This window comes from Wickerhamomyces ciferrii, contig 00180 (assembly GCF_000313485.1).
Source record: "Wickerhamomyces ciferrii WGS project CAIF00000000 data, strain NRRL Y-1031 F-60-10, contig 00180, whole genome shotgun sequence".
NCBI classification, from domain to species: Eukaryota; Fungi; Ascomycota; class Saccharomycetes; order Phaffomycetales; family Wickerhamomycetaceae; genus Hansenula; species Hansenula ciferrii.
The window spans coordinates 90,480-109,642 of NW_011887560.1; the positions used below are offsets into that span (position 1 = coordinate 90,480).

A 19,163-nucleotide genomic window follows, 5' to 3' on the forward strand; every position below is an offset into this window, starting at 1 on the left:
TATTAATTATTTTATATTATTATAAATAATTTTAATCAACTTAAATATATAGTAATTTTAATAATTTATATATTCGACAATATATTTATGATTTATAATTGCTACGTACTTAATATTACTATCCCTTATATTATCGAAATTCGTAAATTATTATATGCTTTGAGATTTTTTTATACTAGTTTAATAAGACGTTAAGTAATGTATATAATCTATAAAATTATAATTTATAATCCGAGATTTTTTTGGTACATATCAAATCAGACTACTGAAAAATAGATCAAAACAATGTTTTTATGTATTGACAGTTCGTATATAAATGTAAATTTCATTTACAAGAATTTTTCAAATGGGTCATTATTACAACTTAGATAGTTAATTTTTGAAATTGTTTGATGATAACCATTTGTTAACATCTTCACTGTCTCTTGTAATCCATTGACTTTTAGATCTGATGGTATCAATAGATTGAGCTAAACCTTGATTGAAACCTTTAGTATCTTTATTTTCAAAGAATTTTTGAATTTCTTGAATTTTAGCTTCAGAGGTGAATGAAACAGTAGAAATTTGAACAATTGTACCCAACATTGATAACCCAGGTGGTAATTTAACAACCAAAGTGTCCCAATTTTCTTGAGCCCATTTCCATAATGCATTAATACCATTTTGATGAGCACGTAGACCTTGCATTGGAATGTAAAGATCTTGTGATTTAACAACGTGTTCGTCTAAAACAATTGATAATGTTCTTTGAATTAAAGCTTCATCTTCAAATCTACCTAAAGTTCTTAAAGCTGTAATTTTTTCGTCAACGGAAACAGGATTTTGATAAATGTTAAAAATTTGATCATATTCCTTTTCACCACCAGTACGTGCAACTGTACCAAAAACAGAAGCTCTGATGTTTGGATGAATAGCTTTTTTATCACCTTCAACATATTTTTGGAAAGATTCTAAAGCTGAAGCAACAACTTTTTCATCTTTAGCACCTGCAGCGGCAGCAAATAGAACAGATTTTAAGCTTTGATCTTCAAAAGAATCAGATTCATTGAATTCCCAACCTAATGAATGAACTTTTGTTTCAACAAGAGATCTAATAAATGCTTCTAATGCTTCAACAGTAGCTTTATCTTCGAAAATCCATGCATTTTTGATAGCAGTGACTCTTGCTAAGATTTCACCCCAAACAACATAATTATTTTCTTCTTTCCATCCATGAACTAAGTTCAACAAGTTTGAAGTAGATTGATAACCAGAAGTAGCTAATGCACCAGCATCAGCAACAAGACCAGTTCTATCTTCAACTGATAATAAACCTTCAACACCAGCTTTACCTAATTTGATCCAACGTTCTGGTGAATAAGATGTACGATAAATACCAAATTGATCAGCATTTAATTTATAGAAATCTAAACCTTCTTCAATTTTATATTGATCTTCTCTTTTATCTAATCTTAATGATTCATCAACATTATTTTTAGTTTTCAAACCAAGGAAAACTGGGAAAATAGTTTCATCTTCTTCAGGTTTAACATCACCAGTTGTTAAATAACGGTTTTGTTTGACAGAAATGGTGTTTGATGAAGCATCTTCAGTTACAGTAAGGACTGGATAACCAACTTTTTGGGTCCATACACTCATAACCTTAACAACATCTTCACCAGAAGCTTCTGATAAAGCTTCCCATAAATCTGAAGTTTTAGTGTTACCATATTGATGTTTTTTCAAATAATTGGAAACACCTCTAATAAAAGTTTCTTCACCTAACCAACCAGAAATCATTTTTAATAAAGATGAACCTTTTGAATAAGAAATGGCATCGAAAATTTGATTAATTTCTTCAGCTTTTTGAACTGGAACTTCAATTGGATGTGATGATCTTAAAGCATCTAATTGTAAAGCACCTTGTAAAGTATCAGAAATATATGATTGCCAAACTTTCCAATCTGGGTAAAATTCATTACATGAATACCATGACATCCAAGTGGCAAAACCTTCATTTAACCATAAACCTTCCCACCATTCCATGGTGACCAAGTTACCAAACCATTGATGTGCCAATTCATGTTGAACAACTTCAGCAACTCTTTGTTTTGTAGCTAAATTTGAATTTTCTTCATCAAATAAAACATCAACTTCTCTTGAGAAAACAGCACCCCAATTTTCCATAGCACCAGCAGAGAAATCTGGGATTGCAACATAATCTAATTTAGGGAATGGATAATCAATACCAAATGATTTTTCAAAAAAAGCTAAAGTTTTAGAAATTAATTCTGCAGAAAATTTACCTTGAGATTCTTGACCTCTTGTAGCCCAAACTTTAATTGGGACTCTAAAATCATGATTTTCAACATATTTTAATTCACCAACAATAAAAGCAATTAAATAAGTTGAGATTAAAGGAGTTGAATTGAAAGAAGTGGCTTTTCTACCATCATCTAAGATTTTTTCTTCTTTAATATCCATATTTGAAATTGCGGTTAAATGTTTATCAGAGATTAATGTGATATCAAAAATAGCTTTCAAAGCAGGTTCATCAAAAGATGGGAAAGCACGACGAGCATCAGTTGGTTCCATTTGAGTTGTAGCCAAGTATTTAACGACACCATCTTCTTTATAAGAAGATTTGTAAAAACCAGCCATATTATCATTCAAGATACCAATGAAATCTAAATCAAGAGTAATTGAAGAGCCTTTAGTGAAATTTTCTGGAAATTTAAAAGTTGCAGTTTGAGTAGATTCATTATAAGAAATATCAGTAGCTTTTAAATCACCAACTTTAGCAGAATTAACTTCAATTTCAAAAGTATTTAAAGTGACATAATTTGATTCTTCTTGAACTTCAAGATCAATTTTAACATTACCATTAAATTTAAAAGTTTCAAAATTTGGATCTAAAGTTAAATCATATTTGATTGGTTTGACATTAGTTGGTAATAATTCACGACCAGATGGGACACTGATTATATAGTTAGTAATTGAATTATGATCAATTTTTGATAACCATCGGACTTTTAATTAGACAAGGGGGTATCAAATCAAACTTTTCTGTGAAACATAATTGTATAAATAAAGTAACCCATAGTATCAATTGTATAAACCTAAATCTGATTAATACCATTGCAATTGTTGAAAACACAATTTTTTATTTGTTTTTAAAAGTCAAAGGTATCATATATATAAATACTCACTTTGTGGAAACACCTCCACCTAAACAAGCTTTACACATTTTGGAATGATAATGAATTGAGCGGACGTTTAATGAATTGAAAGATGAATAAGTTTTTGAATTGGAAAAATATTTGTCCTTTTTAAATAAATCCGCTTTGATTGATTTTCTGTTTAATGAGCTCAATTGTCTTGAAGGAGATGATGTTGATGATTTCAGAGGCAAATAATACTTTTGTGAACTGAAAATATTGACAGAATTTTTCACGCTTTGCAGTCTGATAGGCGTACTGATTCTAGAAATCAGCATGGTTTATTGTCCAATGAGAATATGAAATCAAATGGTTTAGTGTATCAGATAGTGCCGTTGCTTATTCTCCAAACAGAAGGGATACAAATGAGTGGTTATTTGAGTACTATTCTTTAAGCCCTAGTTGGAAACTTTGAATATACGCTCTCTATTTTTTTTTGAGTTGAATATTTGCGTCGCCCCGTACAATAAATAATATGGTATCTGTTTCGCGATGGTGTTATATAAATGTAAACGTGAGAAAGTTATGATTCATTTGAATATAAGGCACAAGTGTATATGGATTTCATTCATTCATATATTAAATATTTAAAGAACTCAATTTAATAATGAATCAATTGTAGTTTATTTAAAACATAAAATATTAAAAAAATCACAAAATATCTGCCAATTTAAAGCGTGTCTACACAATGTTTTGAATTTAAATCTTGCCATCAAGTAATTCAACACATAACAAGGATAAAAGATACACTATAATATAAGTGAGATATATTATTTCATCACATAACACACATATATATATATATATATACCACGATTAAAATTACAAAAAAATGGTAAGTAGATTTTTTTCAATTGCCAATTGATTATAATAAGATGCTAATTCCCTCTTTATAGGTTGCCACAGGATTACCAGAAGGTTGGACTCTAAGAAAATCACGTACTCATAATAAAGATTATTATTTTAAAGATTCAACAAAAGAATCAGTTTGGGAACCACCAGCAGGTACAGATTTAGATCAATTACAAAAATATTTAAATCAACCAAAAAAAGTTAAAGCAAGTCATTTATTAATTAAACATAAAGATTCAAGAAGACCAGCATCATGGAAATCTGAAAATATTACAAGAACTAAAGAAGAAGCTATTGAAATTTTGAAAAAACATCAAGAAAGAATTAAAAATGGTGAAGCTACATTAGGTGAAATTGCTAAAACAGAAAGTGATTGTTCTTCAGCTAAAAGAAATGGTGATTTAGGACCATTTGAAAGAGGTCAAATGCAACCACCATTTGAAAATGCTACATTTGATTTAGAAATTGGTCAAATAAGTGATATTGTTGAAACAGATAGTGGTGTTCATTTAATTGAAAGAACAGGTTAAATAGGAAAGTAGTTAATGAATGTGACAGTATTGATATCTAAGTATCTATAATTCTACCTAATTCTAAAAATGAGGTTAAATACGTAAAGGGAATTAACCATTATACGTTATACGTCTAGTTGACCTCGGTTAGGTTCCGGCTGTCCTTCCAAGTTGTCTGCCTATGATTCTGCCTAAGATACTTTTGCCTAATTGTTCCTGAATCCTTCCTAGATGTACCTCGGCTCAAAGTCCTTCTCTGCCTAAAATTTGCAATTTGGCTTTGTGGAAACACCGATTTCTTGTAATAAAAAGCATCTTTTCTATCGTGATTGGCTTGTATTATAACGTCTTTTAAAGTCTTTCAGATAAGATCAGCGATCCATCAAATCAATTGTATTTAAATTATTTAAAACATTTCAAAATTCATCAACACTTTTCCCAATTTCCAACCATCCAAAGGGAGTGACGAAGTGACCAAACCAAGTGACCTGCCTAAAGTTACTTGGAGATTCTCATAAGCTCAACCGCTTAATTTAGTTTACTTCTCCACCAAAGTTTTTCACTTTACTGTTTATTTAAAAAGCAAAACATCACCAATATTATAATTATTTCAGTTTTCATTATTTGAGTATGTCATTTATAACATTATCAAAAGTCATGCCAGAGTTCACATATAGATCAAATATTGAAAAATCATTAGCATTGGTTAAAATCAAACCAGATGTCTTCATCAATAAAGAACGTGCTTATGTTCCTCCAGGCGCTAGAGGTGTCTTTGGTGGTACTTTAATCGCACAATCTTTATGGGCTGCAATAAAGACTGTTCCTGAAGGTTTTGTTCCAAGTTCATTACATTCTTATTTCTTGAGCGGTCCAGATGATAAAAGCCCTATCTATTATCATGTTCATAGACTACGTGATGGTAATAAATTCATTTCAAGAGAAGTTAAAGCATATCAAAAAGATGTTTTAATGTTTACTCAATCTTTATCATTTACTTTAGCAGATTTAGGTAATTCAAAACCAAAAAAACAATTAACACTTTCAAAATCAGTTCCAAAAGATTTAAAACCATTTGATCAATTCTTATCAAGTGAAGATTCTTTTAGACAAGTTATTAAAGATAATATTGCAAGTTTTAAACCTACAGCATCTGCAATAATTCATAATTTTTTAAAACGTTTTAAACAAGGTGCTTTAGATTATAGATTAACTACTGATTTCTGGAAAAGTGGTCGTGAAGCTGGTCATCCAGATGAACATAAAGATGCTGATGATATTCATGTTGATATGTATGTTAAAGTTAAAGAACAAATTCAAGATCCAATGTTCCACTACGTTGCAGAAGCTTACTATAGTGATTCATATCTTTTAGTTACAACTATGAAATTTCATAAAAGACCTCTTTATAGTGCATTTATGAGTGTTAGTTTAGATCATACTCTTTATTTCCATAAACCAATTGAAGCTAATGATTATAATTTATTTACTGTGGAACATGAAAAATCTGGTGATAATAGAACTTTATTAAAAGGTAATCTTTTCAATAGAAATGGTGAATTATTAACTACAATTATACAAGAAGGTTTAATTGTATTGAAAGATGATATTGTTAAACCAAAATTATAAAGAAAATTTAAAAGCTTTTTTTCTTTCAGTTCATTTGCATAAGTATAATAATTACATAGATTATAGATATTATTAATTTTTTTCTTTATTCATTACTTCTTTTTATTAAATTTTTATTTGTAGTATACACATTAAGTTGTTATATTCTCTAGTCATATCTCATAAACTTAGAATAAACCTTCAATTTCACCATCATCATTAACTTCAACATTCATAAAACCACAATGAGTTGGTAAACCAGGAATGGTTTGAATTTCAGCAGCTAAAGCATATAAGTAACCAGCACCAATACTTGCTCTAATATCTCTAATTGGGAATTTAAAACCAGTTGGAACACCTTTTAAAGCAGCATCATGTGATAAAGAATATTGAGTTTTAGCAATACAAATTGGTAAATTATTAAAACCTTGTTTTGTATATAATTCAATTTTTTTAGCAGCTTCTGGTAAATATTCAACTTCACCAGCTCCATACATTTTTTTAGCAATACTTTCAACTTTATTTTCAATTGAACCTTCTAATTCATATAAAAATTTAAAATCTTTTGGTTCATTTGCAGCTTTAACAACACCTTCTGCTAAATCAACTGCACCTTTACCACCTTCTTCCCAATGATTAGAAACAATAGCATCAACTGCACCAGCTGCTAATGATTGTTTTCTAATAATTTCATGTTCAGCTTTAGTATCTGAACTCATTGCATTAATTGCAACAAGAACTGGTAAACCATATTGTTTAGCATTTGAAATATGTTTTTGTAAATTTTCTGTACCTTTTTCTAATAATTCTAAATTTTCTGTTAAATATTCTGATGGTAATGGAGCACCAGCTTTAACTTCTGCACCACCACCATGAACTTTCAAAGCACGAACAGTTGCAACAATAACAATAACATCTGGAATTAAACCTGATGAACGTGCTTTAATATTAATAAATCTTTCACCACCCATTGTAAAATCGAAACCTGCTTCAGTAACAACATAACCTTCTTGAGCTTTGGAACCTTCATCAGTACCAGCTAATTTTAATGCCATTTTATCAGCAAGAACAGAATTAGCACCAATTGAAATGTTTGCAAATGGACCAGCATGAATGAAAACTGGAGTACCTTCTAATGTTTGCATAATATTTGGTTTAATAGCATCTTTTAATAAAGCAGTTAAAGCACCAGCAGCACCAATATCTTCACAAGTAACTGGAACACCTGCTTTGGAAGCACCAATAACAATACGACCTAATCTTTCTCTCATATCTTGTAAAGAATTAGATAAAGCTAAAACAGCCATACATTCTGAAGCAACAGAGATATCAAATCCTGTTTCTCTTGTGAAACCACGTTCAGTTGGTGCTTGACCCACGGTAATACCTCTTAAGAAACGATCATTCATATCAACAACACGACGCCATGTAATAGTTTCAGGATCAATATCTAATCTAACAAATTTAGAAATTTCTTCTTGAGTTAAATCATCAGGATTTGTTTTATCAATACCTAATTTTTCTAATCTTCTAAGCATACCTTTTGTAAATTTACGTTCACCTTTTTTAGAAGGAACTAATCTTTTATATAAAGGACCATCTTTTTGAGTATTTTCATGAAACATTCTAGTATCAATAGCAGCAGCTAAAAGATTATTAGCCATTGAAATAGCATGAATATCACCAGTGACATGCATGTTAAATTCATCCATTGGAATAACTTGAGAATAACCACCACCGGCAGCACCACCTTTAATACCAAAAGTTGGACCCATTGATGGTTGTCTAACATTAGCAAAAGCTCTTTTGTTTAAATGAGCACCTAAAGCTTGAGCTAAACCAACAGTAGTTGTTGATTTACCTTCACCTAAAGGAGTTGGAGTAATACCAGTGACTAAAACATATTTACCATTTTTTTTATTTTGTAAACGATCTAATAAATCTAAAGTAACTTTAGCTTTATATGAACCATAAGGTTCCAATTCTTGTGGTAAAATACCAGATTCATTAGCAATTTCAGTAATATGTTTTGGAGTTTGTTCTCTTGAAATTTCATAATCTGATGGAACAGGTTTTTTTAAATTTAAAGTTAATGGATTATTAAAAAAATTATCACCTTTATTTGATATTTCATAAAATCTTTTAGCACTAATGATAACATTATCTAATAACATAGCAACAGTCATTGGACCAACACCACCTGGAACTGGAGTAATTTTAGAAACAATTGGTAAAGCACTTTGGAAATCAACATCACCAACTAATCTTGAACCTGATTTTTTAGTTGAATCATCAATATAATTAGTACCAACATCAATAACAACAGAACCTTTTTTCAAAATTTCACCTTTAACAAAATTTGGTTTACCAATTGCACTAATGATAATATCAGCATTTGATAAATAAAATTCAATATTTGAAGATTTTGAATGTAAAGTTGTAACAGTAGCATTTTCATTTTTTAATAAATTTGCAACTGGAGCACCAACAATTTCAGATCTACCAAGAACAACAGCATTTGAACCTTCGATTTGAACTTTTGATTGATGTAATAATTCAATAATACCTTTTGGAGTACATGGAATAAAATTTGGTTCACCACCTTTTTTATATAATTCACCAACATTAAAAGAACCAAATCCATCAACATCTTTAGCTGGATCGACTCTATTTGTGATTAATGTTTCATCAAGATGTTTTGGAATTGGTAATTGAATTAAAATACCATGAACGGATGAATCATTATTTAAATCATCAATTTGTTTTAATAAAGCAGTTTGAGTAACATCTTCTGGTAATAATTCATGAACACAAGTAATATTAGCTTCAGTAGCAGCTTTTAATTTCATTTTAACATAAGTGGAAGAATCTGGTCTTGAACCAACTTGAATGATGTATAAAGTTGGTTTAAAAGAAGCATCTTTTGATTGAAGTTCAGAGATTTCAGAATGAATTCTTTCTCTAATTTGTTTAGCAATTAGTTTACCATCAATTAATTCAGCAGACATTTTGAAGAAATGATAAATGTTATAATTGATGAATTGATCGAATTGATGATAATTTGATTAGATCTAAGGAGAAGAATGAAAAAATAAAAAATTGGACAAAGCTTCAAAAGAAGTCAAAGATACACGCTTTTCCAAATAATTAGCATATGAAGATTTAAATCAACGAATTTATGTGACTGAGTCAGAGGGAAAAACCCGGGTTTTCATTGACTCTGATTATACTTTGCAGGTTATCAGTACATCTTGACCCAAAGTGGTAATTTTTCACAACGTGATCAGAAACGTGACTATTATTTATTATTGTATTACATAATAGCTGACTAAGACCAGGGATCATAAAAGATGAACGATGAACGAACGTAACAAACAAATTGGATCATGGATTTAGGAACTTAAAATTGCTGGTGTAAATCAATTTTATAGAGCGAAATACAAATACTAAAAGTTGTTTCTATTCAAGCCAGCACAAACTCTTAGATGTCAACAGGTGTAGTTTTTTCAACGGAGATTAACTTTTCAACGTAGCTCAGCCTGTATATATGATTCAAATACTTTGTGTAATTCGTTTAAATTTTACGATCAAGTTACTTAGGTAATAGTTTTGCATCAAAAAGTTTTAAACTATGGCGCTTACATAAGCTACACTAAGAAATTTGAAAATTATTGAATGAAAATATGAAAATTTAAGCTTCCGCTTCCGAAGCTTCAATGTAAATGCGTTAAAACCGTCTAATACAGTAAGACGTTAAGTGATTTGTAAACATTCTTCTTGATCTTCAGATAACTAAACGGAAGGATTAATAAATAGCTTATATATTCATCGGGGTTCAATATATTTAAAGACTATTAATCGTCTAGACGTTCTAGTTTTATACCTATATACTTATATATACCATGCCAATTGATGTATACCCCATTTCATATGACAACTATTGAATCAATTAAGCTGTTATACTCTAGGACCCTAGGACGGTTCGGGAGCTCAATTGATCACTTGGAATACGTTATACAAGTAACAACGTAGCCTCGATATACGTCGTAATTATATGGCGATGACTAAAGTCTAACTGTAACTTTAATTTGATCAAGTTGATCGATCATCGAACTGATTCCGTTCTTTCAAGACATTTAATTATAATGAAAGTGATCCGCATGATGATAATTAATATTAAGTGCTATTCACATTAGGTAAGCGACAAAGTTTTGAGAATGAAAGGATTCTATTCGATAGAACGTATAACATTGAAGTTTCCAGAAGTCATTAATATGTCTATAGCATGAGTCAGGACTCAGAAGTCAGTGAATATATATCTGCTTCTACTATTTGCTCTAGCTATTTACAACAAATTTGCAGTCGACTTAAATTTTACCCAGCTGACATACAAATGAAAAAGTACTTTGCTGACATCGAAACCCACGTACGATCAAATTTAACTATATTGATATTGTTGATCAGTATGAGCTTCCGAGATTGTTTATCTATTCCCTTTCAGAATATGTCAAATTTAGAATTGTTGATAAACCGTTTAAATTTATATTCTATTTTACTGTTTTGTAAGTTATAACCTGATCAGAACGGAGCCTCGGGTGTCTTCTTTAGGCTAGGCGAGATTCCGAGACCCTAGACAGAGATAGACAGGGATAGACAGAGACAGGCAAAAAACTCGAACGATTCAGGCTCAGCCAGCCTCCGTGTATCCTGTCTGGCGTTACTCGGTGCTCGGAACCAAATTAAGTAGCAAAATTACGCCAATCCTTCCGATTTTTTTGTTTTCTAAACATGTTGATTATGCTGGATTATTCCAAAAAACCAAAACAAAGAAATTTTCACTTCAAAAGTATAAAATAATTGCATCACCCACAAATTTTAGTGTTATACTCTTACTATAATTGAAGAAACACTAAGTTAATATTCAAAGTCTTATCAACAATGACTGAGAATATCCATCTGGGTGATCAAGTCTCCAAGACTTCGGCACAAAGTGTGGAAGAATATAAAGGTTTTGATTCAAATGTTGATGACAATATTCAACATTTAGCTAGAAAATTAACAAATGCATCTCAATCTTCATTACCTGCTGCTGCTGGTGAAGATCAACAATATTATCAAAATAATAATGATTTAGAAGCTCAACAATCTCTTTCAAGAGTCTCTACAATTGCACCAGGTGTTGTTGCCATCAACAACCCTGATATTGATCCTAGATTAGACCCTAATTCTGATCAATTCAATTCAAGATTTTGGGTTAAGAATTTTAAAAATTTGATGGATAAGGATCCAGAACATTATAAATCTTATTCTCTTGGTATCGCTTATAAAAACCTTAGAGCTACAGGTGAAGCTGCAGGTGCTGATTATCAAACCACTGTTATGAATGCACCATTAAAATATGCAAATCTTGCTAAAAAGGCATTTTTCACTTCAAAAGCTAAAAAAGAAGCTGGTAGATTTGATATTTTGAAATCTATGGATGCTTTAGTTAGACCTGGTGAAGTTGTTGTTGTCTTAGGTAGACCAGGTTCTGGTTGTTCAACTTTATTGAAAACAATTGCTTCAAATACTCATGGTTTTGCCATTGGTGAAGAAGCTGAAATTAGTTATGAAGGTCTCAGTCCAAAAGATATCAGAAAACATTATAGAGGTGAAGTTGTTTATAATGCTGAATCTGATATCCATTTCCCTCATTTAACTGTTTGGCAAACTTTATCAACTGTTGCCAAATTTAGAACTCCACAAAATAGAATTCCTGGTATTTCAAGAGAAGATTATGCAAATCATTTAACTGAAGTTTATATGGCAACTTATGGGTTATCACATACAAAAAACACAAAAGTTGGTAATGAAAATGTTCGTGGTGTTTCAGGTGGTGAACGTAAAAGAGTTTCAATTGCTGAAGTTTCACTTTCAGGTGCAAGATTACAATGTTGGGATAATGCCACTAGAGGTTTAGATGCAGCTACTGCTTTGGAATTCATTAGAGCTTTAAGAACTCAAGCTGATGTCTTAGATACTACAGCTTTTGTTGCTATTTATCAATGTTCTCAAGATGCATATGATTTATTCGATAAAGTTACTGTTTTATATGAAGGTCATCAAATTTATTTCGGTAGAGGTGATGAAGCAAGAGAATATTTCATTAAAATGGGTTGGTATTGTCCTCAACGTCAAACTACTGCTGATTTCTTAACTTCTGTTACTTCTCCAAGAGAAAGAGTTCCTCAAGAAGGTTTTGAAAATAAAGTTCCAAAAACTCCACAAGAATTTGAAACTTATTGGAAAAATTCACCTGAATATGCTAAATTAATCAAAGATATTGATTCAGAATTTAAACATCAACATGAACAAAATTCAAAAGGTTTAGTTAAAGAAGCTCATAACAAAAAACAAGCTAAACATATTAGACCAACCTCTTCATATACAGTCTCATTTTGGATGCAAACTCGTTATTTATTAACTCGTGATTTCCAAAGAATTTGGAATGATTTTGGATTCAATTCTTTCCAAGTGTTTGCCAATTCATTTATGGCGTTAATTTTATCATCAATTTTCTATAATTTACCTAAAACAACAGACTCATTTTATTATCGTGGTGCAGCTATGTTTTTTGCTGTTCTTTTCAATGGGTTTTCATCATTTTTAGAAATTATGACACTTTTCGAAGCTAGACCAATTATTGAAAAACATAAACAATATTCACTTTATCATCCATCTGCTAATGCATTATCATCTGTTTTATCTCAATTACCTGCCAAAATTTTCACATCAATTGCATTTAATTTAGTTTTCTACTTTATGGTTAATTTTAGAAGAAATCCTGGTCGTTTCTTCTTTTATTATTTAGTTAATTTAACTGCTACATTCTCAATGTCACATCTTTTCAGATTAGTTGGTTCTGCTGCTACTTCATTACCTGAAGCTTTAGTTCCAGCACAAGTTTTGTTGTTAGCTTTAACTATTTTCGTTGGTTTCACTATTCCTGTTAATTATATGCTTGGTTGGTCAAGATGGATTAATTATCTTGATCCTTTAGCTTATGCTTTTGAAGCTTTAATGGCTAATGAATTTGCTGGTGTTACTTATGATTGTTCATCATTTGTTCCTGGTGATCCAAGATCTATCCCAAATATTCCATCAGATGGTTTCATTTGTAATGCTGTTGGTGCTCAAACTGGTGAATTTACTGTTGATGGTACAACATATTTGGAAGTTGCATATAAATACAAGAATTCACATAGATGGAGAAATTGGGGTATTACTTTAGCTTTTGCATTATTCTTTTTAGCTATTTATTTAGTTTTCAGTGAATATAATGAATCTGCTATGCAAAAGGGTGAAGTTTTATTATTCCAAAGATCAACTTTGAGAAAATTGAAAAAAGAAAAAGCTGCATCTCAAAATGAACTTGAATCTGGTAATGAAAAAGGTGTTGTTCCAAACGGTGAAGATGTTGACAAAGATGTTGATGTTATTCATGCTGGTACTCAAACATTCCATTGGAGAGATGTTCATTATACTGTTAAGATTAAAAAGGAAGATCGTGAAATTTTAAGTGGTGTTGATGGTTGGGTTAAACCAGGTACTTTAACTGCTTTAATGGGTGCATCCGGTGCTGGTAAAACCACATTATTGGATGTTTTAGCTAACAGAGTTACTATGGGTGTTGTCACTGGTGATATGTTTGTTAATGGTCATTTAAGAGATAATTCATTCCAAAGATCAACTGGTTATGTTCAACAACAAGATTTACATTTAAGAACAGCAACTGTTCGTGAAGCATTAAAATTCTCAGCTTATTTAAGACAACCAGCTTCAGTTTCAACAGCTGAAAAAGATCAATATGTTGAAGAAGTTATTTCTATTTTAGATATGGAAAAATATGCTGATGCTGTTGTTGGTGTTGCTGGTGAAGGTTTAAATGTTGAACAAAGAAAAAGATTGACTATTGGTGTTGAATTGGCTGCTAAACCTAAATTATTATTATTCTTGGATGAACCAACTTCAGGTTTAGATTCCCAAACTGCTTGGTCTATTTGTCAATTGATGAGAAAATTAGCTAACCATGGTCAAGCTATTTTATGTACTATTCATCAACCTTCAGCTATTTTGATGCAAGAATTTGATAGATTATTATTCTTAGCAAGAGGTGGTAAAACTGTTTATTTTGGTGATTTAGGTAAAAATTGTCAAACTTTGATTGATTATTTTGAAAAATATGGTGCTCCAAAATGTCCACCAGAAGCTAATCCAGCTGAATGGATGTTACACGTTATTGGTGCTGCTCCAGGTTCTCATGCTAATCAAGATTATTATCAAGTTTGGTTAAATTCAACTGAACGTCAAGAAGTTAAACAAGAATTGGATAGAATGGAACGTGAATTATCTCAATTACCTCGTGATGATAGTATTGATCATAATGAATATGCTGCTCCTTTCTGGAAACAATATGGTATTGTTACTCAAAGAGTTTTCCAACAATATTGGAGATCACCAATTTATATCTATTCTAAATTATTTTTGGCCATTTCATCATCTATGTTTATTGGGTTTGCATTTTTCAAAGCTAAAAATACAAGACAAGGTTTACAAAATCAAATGTTTGCACTTTTCATGTTTTTAGTTATTTTCAATGCTTTAATTCAACAAACTTTACCAGAATATGTTCGTCAAAGAGAATTATATGAAGTTAGAGAACGTCCATCTAAAACGTTTTCTTGGAAGGCATTTATCACTGCTCAAATCACTTCAGAAGTTCCATGGAATGCTCTTGTTGGTACAATTGCCTTCTTAGTGTTTTACTACCCTGTTGGTTTCTACAATAATGCAGCACCAAATGGTTCTGCTGAAGTTCATGATAGAGGTGCTTATGCTTGGTTCTTGACTGTTTTATTCTTTGTTTATACAGGTTCATTTGCTCATCTTGTTATTGCACCATTAGAATTGGCTGATGCTGCTGGTAATTTAGCTTCATTGATTTTCACCTTATGTTTAACATTCTGTGGTGTTTTAGTTACATCAGAAGGATTACCAGGTTTCTGGATTTTCATGTATCGTGTTTCACCTTTCACTTATTTCATTGATGGTTTCTTATCTAATGCTGTTGCTCATAATGTTGTTAAATGTTCAGATTCAGAATTGGTTCATTTCTCTCCACCTCAAGGTGCAACATGTGGTGATTATATGAAGGAATATTTAGAAAAAGCTGGTACTGGTTACGTTGAAGATCCATCATCAACAAGTGAATGTGGATTCTGTTCTATTTCTTCAACTGATGCTTTCTTAAAAGTTGTTAAATTAGATTATGGTAGAAGATGGAGAAATGTTGGTATTTTCATTGCTTTTATTGTTATTAATTGGATCTTGGCTGTTTTCTTCTACTGGTTAGCAAGAGTTCCAAAGAAGAATGATAGAGTTAAAAGTGGTGCTGAAGCTGAATCAACAAATAAAACAGTTCAAAAACAAGAAACTGCTTCTATCATTGAAAAAGAAGAATCATCTTCTAATAGCAAAGCTTAAACTTGATGAACTATAATTCCTGGTGTTTTTGGTTTTTCTGGTGTTAATTTTAAATTTGTACATTTGTTTTTTTTATATTTGATTGATTTAATTAATATTCAATCATGATTTTTTTAACTCATATTTATGATACCTTTGAGTTTTCACATATACGTATATATAATAATAACTAATTTAATATATTAGAGATTTGATTTACTTCAATAAATTAAACTGTAGTAAATGTATATTGAATGATACAAATCATTATTAGGACGTGCAGTATTGAAAACCTGGTTTCAGTGCACTTTGTATATATCTTTCTATGAGCATTTAACCAAGAACAGCATATCATATATTAATTGAAATTCAAAATGTCAGTGAGACAACTTGTATCATATGAATCTAAATCAGTAAGATGCTTTTTTTTCATCCCATCTTAATAACCAAATTTCCAAATATCTTTTTGATAACCTTCAGTAACTTCTTGATCTTCACCATATAATTCTTGCCATTTAGTAAAACCACCTTTTAATATCCAAACTGATTTGCCATCTAATTTCCCATCTTCAACAGATCTAAGAAATTTCATTGCAGCAGAAGGACCTCTTTGTTGACTTAAAGCACAATGGAAAACAATATCATCAGAATTTTCAACTTGATTTATAACATCTTGAATTGTATCACTTAGTCTATTTGAAGGGAAATGTAATGAATTTTTAATATGACCCTGATTTAAGTATGGTTAGTGAAAGTTTAATTTGATTTATGAATTTTGATTGTTTTCAACATACACCAATATGATCTGAATCACGAACATCAACAACTGAAAATTTCCCATTTCCAGTTGGTGAACCTTTAGAAAACCAATTTCGTAGAGTTTGTGGTTCAATATATCTTAAGTTTGAGATTGAATATGACATTATTTGTTCGTTAATAAAAGTTGTTGAAATTTTCAATGTTCTAGTTTAAGATTAATATCTTTTAATCAACTTGATGAATTCGTTACGCGAAACATCATACACAAAATCATGGAAGAACGTTATGAATTAATTAACAATATACAAGTATAGACATAAAAAATGATTAAATAAAACTATGTAATTAAGCATAAACAAAGGGAAAACAAAACAATTTCTATAAATTAAATCAAAATTAAGAATCTTGAGAAGTTAAAGTTTTATTATCATCATCAGATTCTTCATCATATTTTGAATTTTTACCTTTATTACTTCTTTTACTTGTTCTAATTTTTTGATTATTATTTGATGATGAAGGTTTATCTATTGATTTATTTGGATTTATATTTTCTTTTGAATTTGAAGTTATAGTTTCTCTATCTGAACTATTATCATTATCATTTTTAGCCATCCATTCTTTAAAATTTTCAATAAATGAAGGAGATCTTTTAATTCTTGATCTTTCATTTTTATCACCTGTATAATTTAAAGCAAATTCAGTTGCAGGACTACCTTCATGTTGATTTGATCTTGAATTATTATTATCATTTTCATTTTGTTTTAATATAGATTTTTTCAATAAATATTCACGAACTTCAAAATAAAGATCTTTTGATGCAATATTTAATGAATCATTTGTTTTTTTCCAATAAGATCTAAATTCATTAATATGTTTTTTAAATTCTAATTCATTTTTTTTCAACCATGAAACATTTAATTCTTGTCTTGTTGCACCTCTTGCAAAATTTCTCATTAAATACTTATCATAATCTCTAATGATTTTAGTAATAATATCAGAAGTTGAAATACCTTCAGTTCTTTGTGTAGCTAAGAATTGACCTCTTTCTTTAATTGGTTTATAAACATCATCAGAATCAGTTGAAGCATAAGGAGCATCATCATGAGCAACATAATCAATTTTATGTTTTTCCAAAAATTCTGGAGTAACAGACCATGGAGAATCTGGAATAACTTCATCAACCCATTTACAATGTTTTATAGTTTCAACACGTTGATAATCAGATAAAACAGTTAAACCTTTTTTTTTATGAGTAACAACATCAGATGGAATACCAACAATTAATTGAGCATTTGGTAAAGCTTTTTTGGATTGTTCTAATTGTCTCATATGACCTAAATGGAAAAGATCAAAAATACCATCAGCAAAAACTCTAACAGGACGATCAGTTGGAGGTAAATTAAATTTATAACCTGTTGGTCTAAATTTACGATATTCTTCAGGTAATTCATCATTATATTGTTTTTCTTGTTCATTAAATTTTTTTTGTGCATCAATTTCAGTTTTACGTCTTTTATGAGCAACTTCTTCATCAATATCAGAACTTTCATTTGTACTTTCTTCATTATTATCATCTGATTCAAATGATCTTTTATTTCTTAATCCGAATAAATTTGAAATTGAAGCTGATCTCAGAAGACCACCAGGGCCATTGTTGTTGTTATTTGGAGAGCCTGCACCTGACATGATATAGGACTTGAAGAATTGACAAAGTATACCTTGTTGTGAATCAACCTGCAACTCAAAACAATGTCTTAATACTTTTAATTTTTGGTATTGCTTAGAACGTTTCGGATGTCACATTTCAAAAAAAAAGGCAGCGAATTTTGAACTTGTGCACTGGTCGGAATTCAGAGTGCGAAAACATGTGATATTCAACCCTCGGAAATAATATAATACACAAATAACCTTGTAATTTTGGCAGATTTTATACAATTTTTCAACTGATTTCTAACAATTTTGGTTTGAATAAGGTCTTTTTATTGTAGTTTGGGGTGCTCTGGGAGTTTATCAGGTGATAGTATTGTGTAGTTACTAGGAATCCACGTTTGATTGAATTGAATTCTAATGATCTGATATTATCTTGAAAGTTATATACAATTACTTCATCAACTAGTTTTGATCATGAATATATTTAATCAGATAGGGCTGAAGCCTGGGATGAATTAAAGAATTGAATACTAATTGGATCTTGAAGTCTACCCCTATGTACGTAATTAATCTATTTTCAAATAATATCTAAGTCAACTCTCTCTACTAGTTGTAGATTGTAACTTGTCAATAACTGAACAATTAACATCAGCTGTTACGAACGTGAGACCACAATCTTAATAAAGTACAACCAGCCTGGTCCAGCAATCAGTAAACCGTGATCCAAATATTATCATATCTGATATATCAAATCATAGAGTTGAACTACTAAACGAAAGAGTCACAGGATGTTTATACTAAGAAGACGTTTCAAGACTGCTTCACAATTGGTGACCTTTTAAATTTTGTGGCAGGTACTTTAATTTAATCCATGTACTAAAACCAATAAACCCCAGAAGTTATGATCCAGTACTCCATTGGTGAAGAACCCCGTGTATATAGCTAGATTTCCAGGTGAATTCGAACCTGTTTGTAATACATCACACTTATCACTTATCGATAAGTTCCATTATTAAAATTTACATTGAATGCATTAAGTAACAAGGTTTGAAATTTGGGTGAATATATCAAACAAAAGGGAACA

The 19,163-nt window shown here is 30.5% G+C and overlaps 7 protein-coding genes across 7 annotated transcripts; 3 read left to right on the plus strand and 4 right to left on the minus strand.

Annotated features, from left to right (window-relative positions):
- Positions 1 to 372: 372 nt before the first annotated feature.
- Positions 373 to 3,475, minus strand: APE2 (M1 family metallopeptidase; the record flags this gene model as incomplete). The annotated part of the gene is made up of 2 exons (XM_011274721.1): positions 373 to 2,956; positions 3,399 to 3,475. 2 exons carry the CDS (start codon positions 3,473 to 3,475, stop codon positions 373 to 375), a joined length of 2,661 nt encoding a protein of 886 aa, XP_011273023.1.
- Positions 3,476 to 4,029: 554 nt separating this feature from the next.
- Positions 4,030 to 4,579, plus strand: ESS1 (peptidylprolyl isomerase ESS1; the record flags this gene model as incomplete). Its single annotated transcript, XM_011274722.1, has 2 exons — positions 4,030 to 4,032; positions 4,094 to 4,579. The coding sequence occupies 2 exons, from the start codon at positions 4,030 to 4,032 to the stop codon at positions 4,577 to 4,579; spliced, it is 489 nt and encodes a 162-aa protein (XP_011273024.1).
- A 639-nt stretch (positions 4,580 to 5,218) lies between these two features.
- TES1 (palmitoyl-CoA hydrolase) lies at positions 5,219 to 6,190 on the plus strand (the record flags this gene model as incomplete). The annotated part of the gene is made up of 1 exon (XM_011274723.1): positions 5,219 to 6,190. The coding sequence occupies one exon, from the start codon at positions 5,219 to 5,221 to the stop codon at positions 6,188 to 6,190; it is 972 nt and encodes a 323-aa protein (XP_011273025.1).
- Positions 6,191 to 6,357: 167 nt separating this feature from the next.
- On the minus strand, positions 6,358 to 9,177 carry ADE3 (trifunctional formate-tetrahydrofolate ligase/methenyltetrahydrofolate cyclohydrolase/methylenetetrahydrofolate dehydrogenase ADE3; the record flags this gene model as incomplete). Its single annotated transcript, XM_011274724.1, has 1 exon — positions 6,358 to 9,177. One exon carries the CDS (start codon positions 9,175 to 9,177, stop codon positions 6,358 to 6,360), a length of 2,820 nt encoding a protein of 939 aa, XP_011273026.1.
- A 1,930-nt stretch (positions 9,178 to 11,107) lies between these two features.
- Positions 11,108 to 15,691, plus strand: BN7_4726 (pleiotropic drug resistance family ABC transporter; the record flags this gene model as incomplete). The annotated part of the gene is made up of 1 exon (XM_011274725.1): positions 11,108 to 15,691. The coding sequence occupies one exon, from the start codon at positions 11,108 to 11,110 to the stop codon at positions 15,689 to 15,691; it is 4,584 nt and encodes a 1,527-aa protein (XP_011273027.1).
- A 418-nt stretch (positions 15,692 to 16,109) lies between these two features.
- Positions 16,110 to 16,593, minus strand: BN7_4727 (uncharacterized protein; the record flags this gene model as incomplete). Its single annotated transcript, XM_011274726.1, has 2 exons — positions 16,110 to 16,400; positions 16,465 to 16,593. The coding sequence occupies 2 exons, from the start codon at positions 16,591 to 16,593 to the stop codon at positions 16,110 to 16,112; spliced, it is 420 nt and encodes a 139-aa protein (XP_011273028.1).
- A 232-nt stretch (positions 16,594 to 16,825) lies between these two features.
- Positions 16,826 to 18,115, minus strand: PCT1 (choline-phosphate cytidylyltransferase; the record flags this gene model as incomplete). The annotated part of the gene is made up of 1 exon (XM_011274727.1): positions 16,826 to 18,115. One exon carries the CDS (start codon positions 18,113 to 18,115, stop codon positions 16,826 to 16,828), a length of 1,290 nt encoding a protein of 429 aa, XP_011273029.1.
- Positions 18,116 to 19,163: the final 1,048 nt, after the last annotated feature.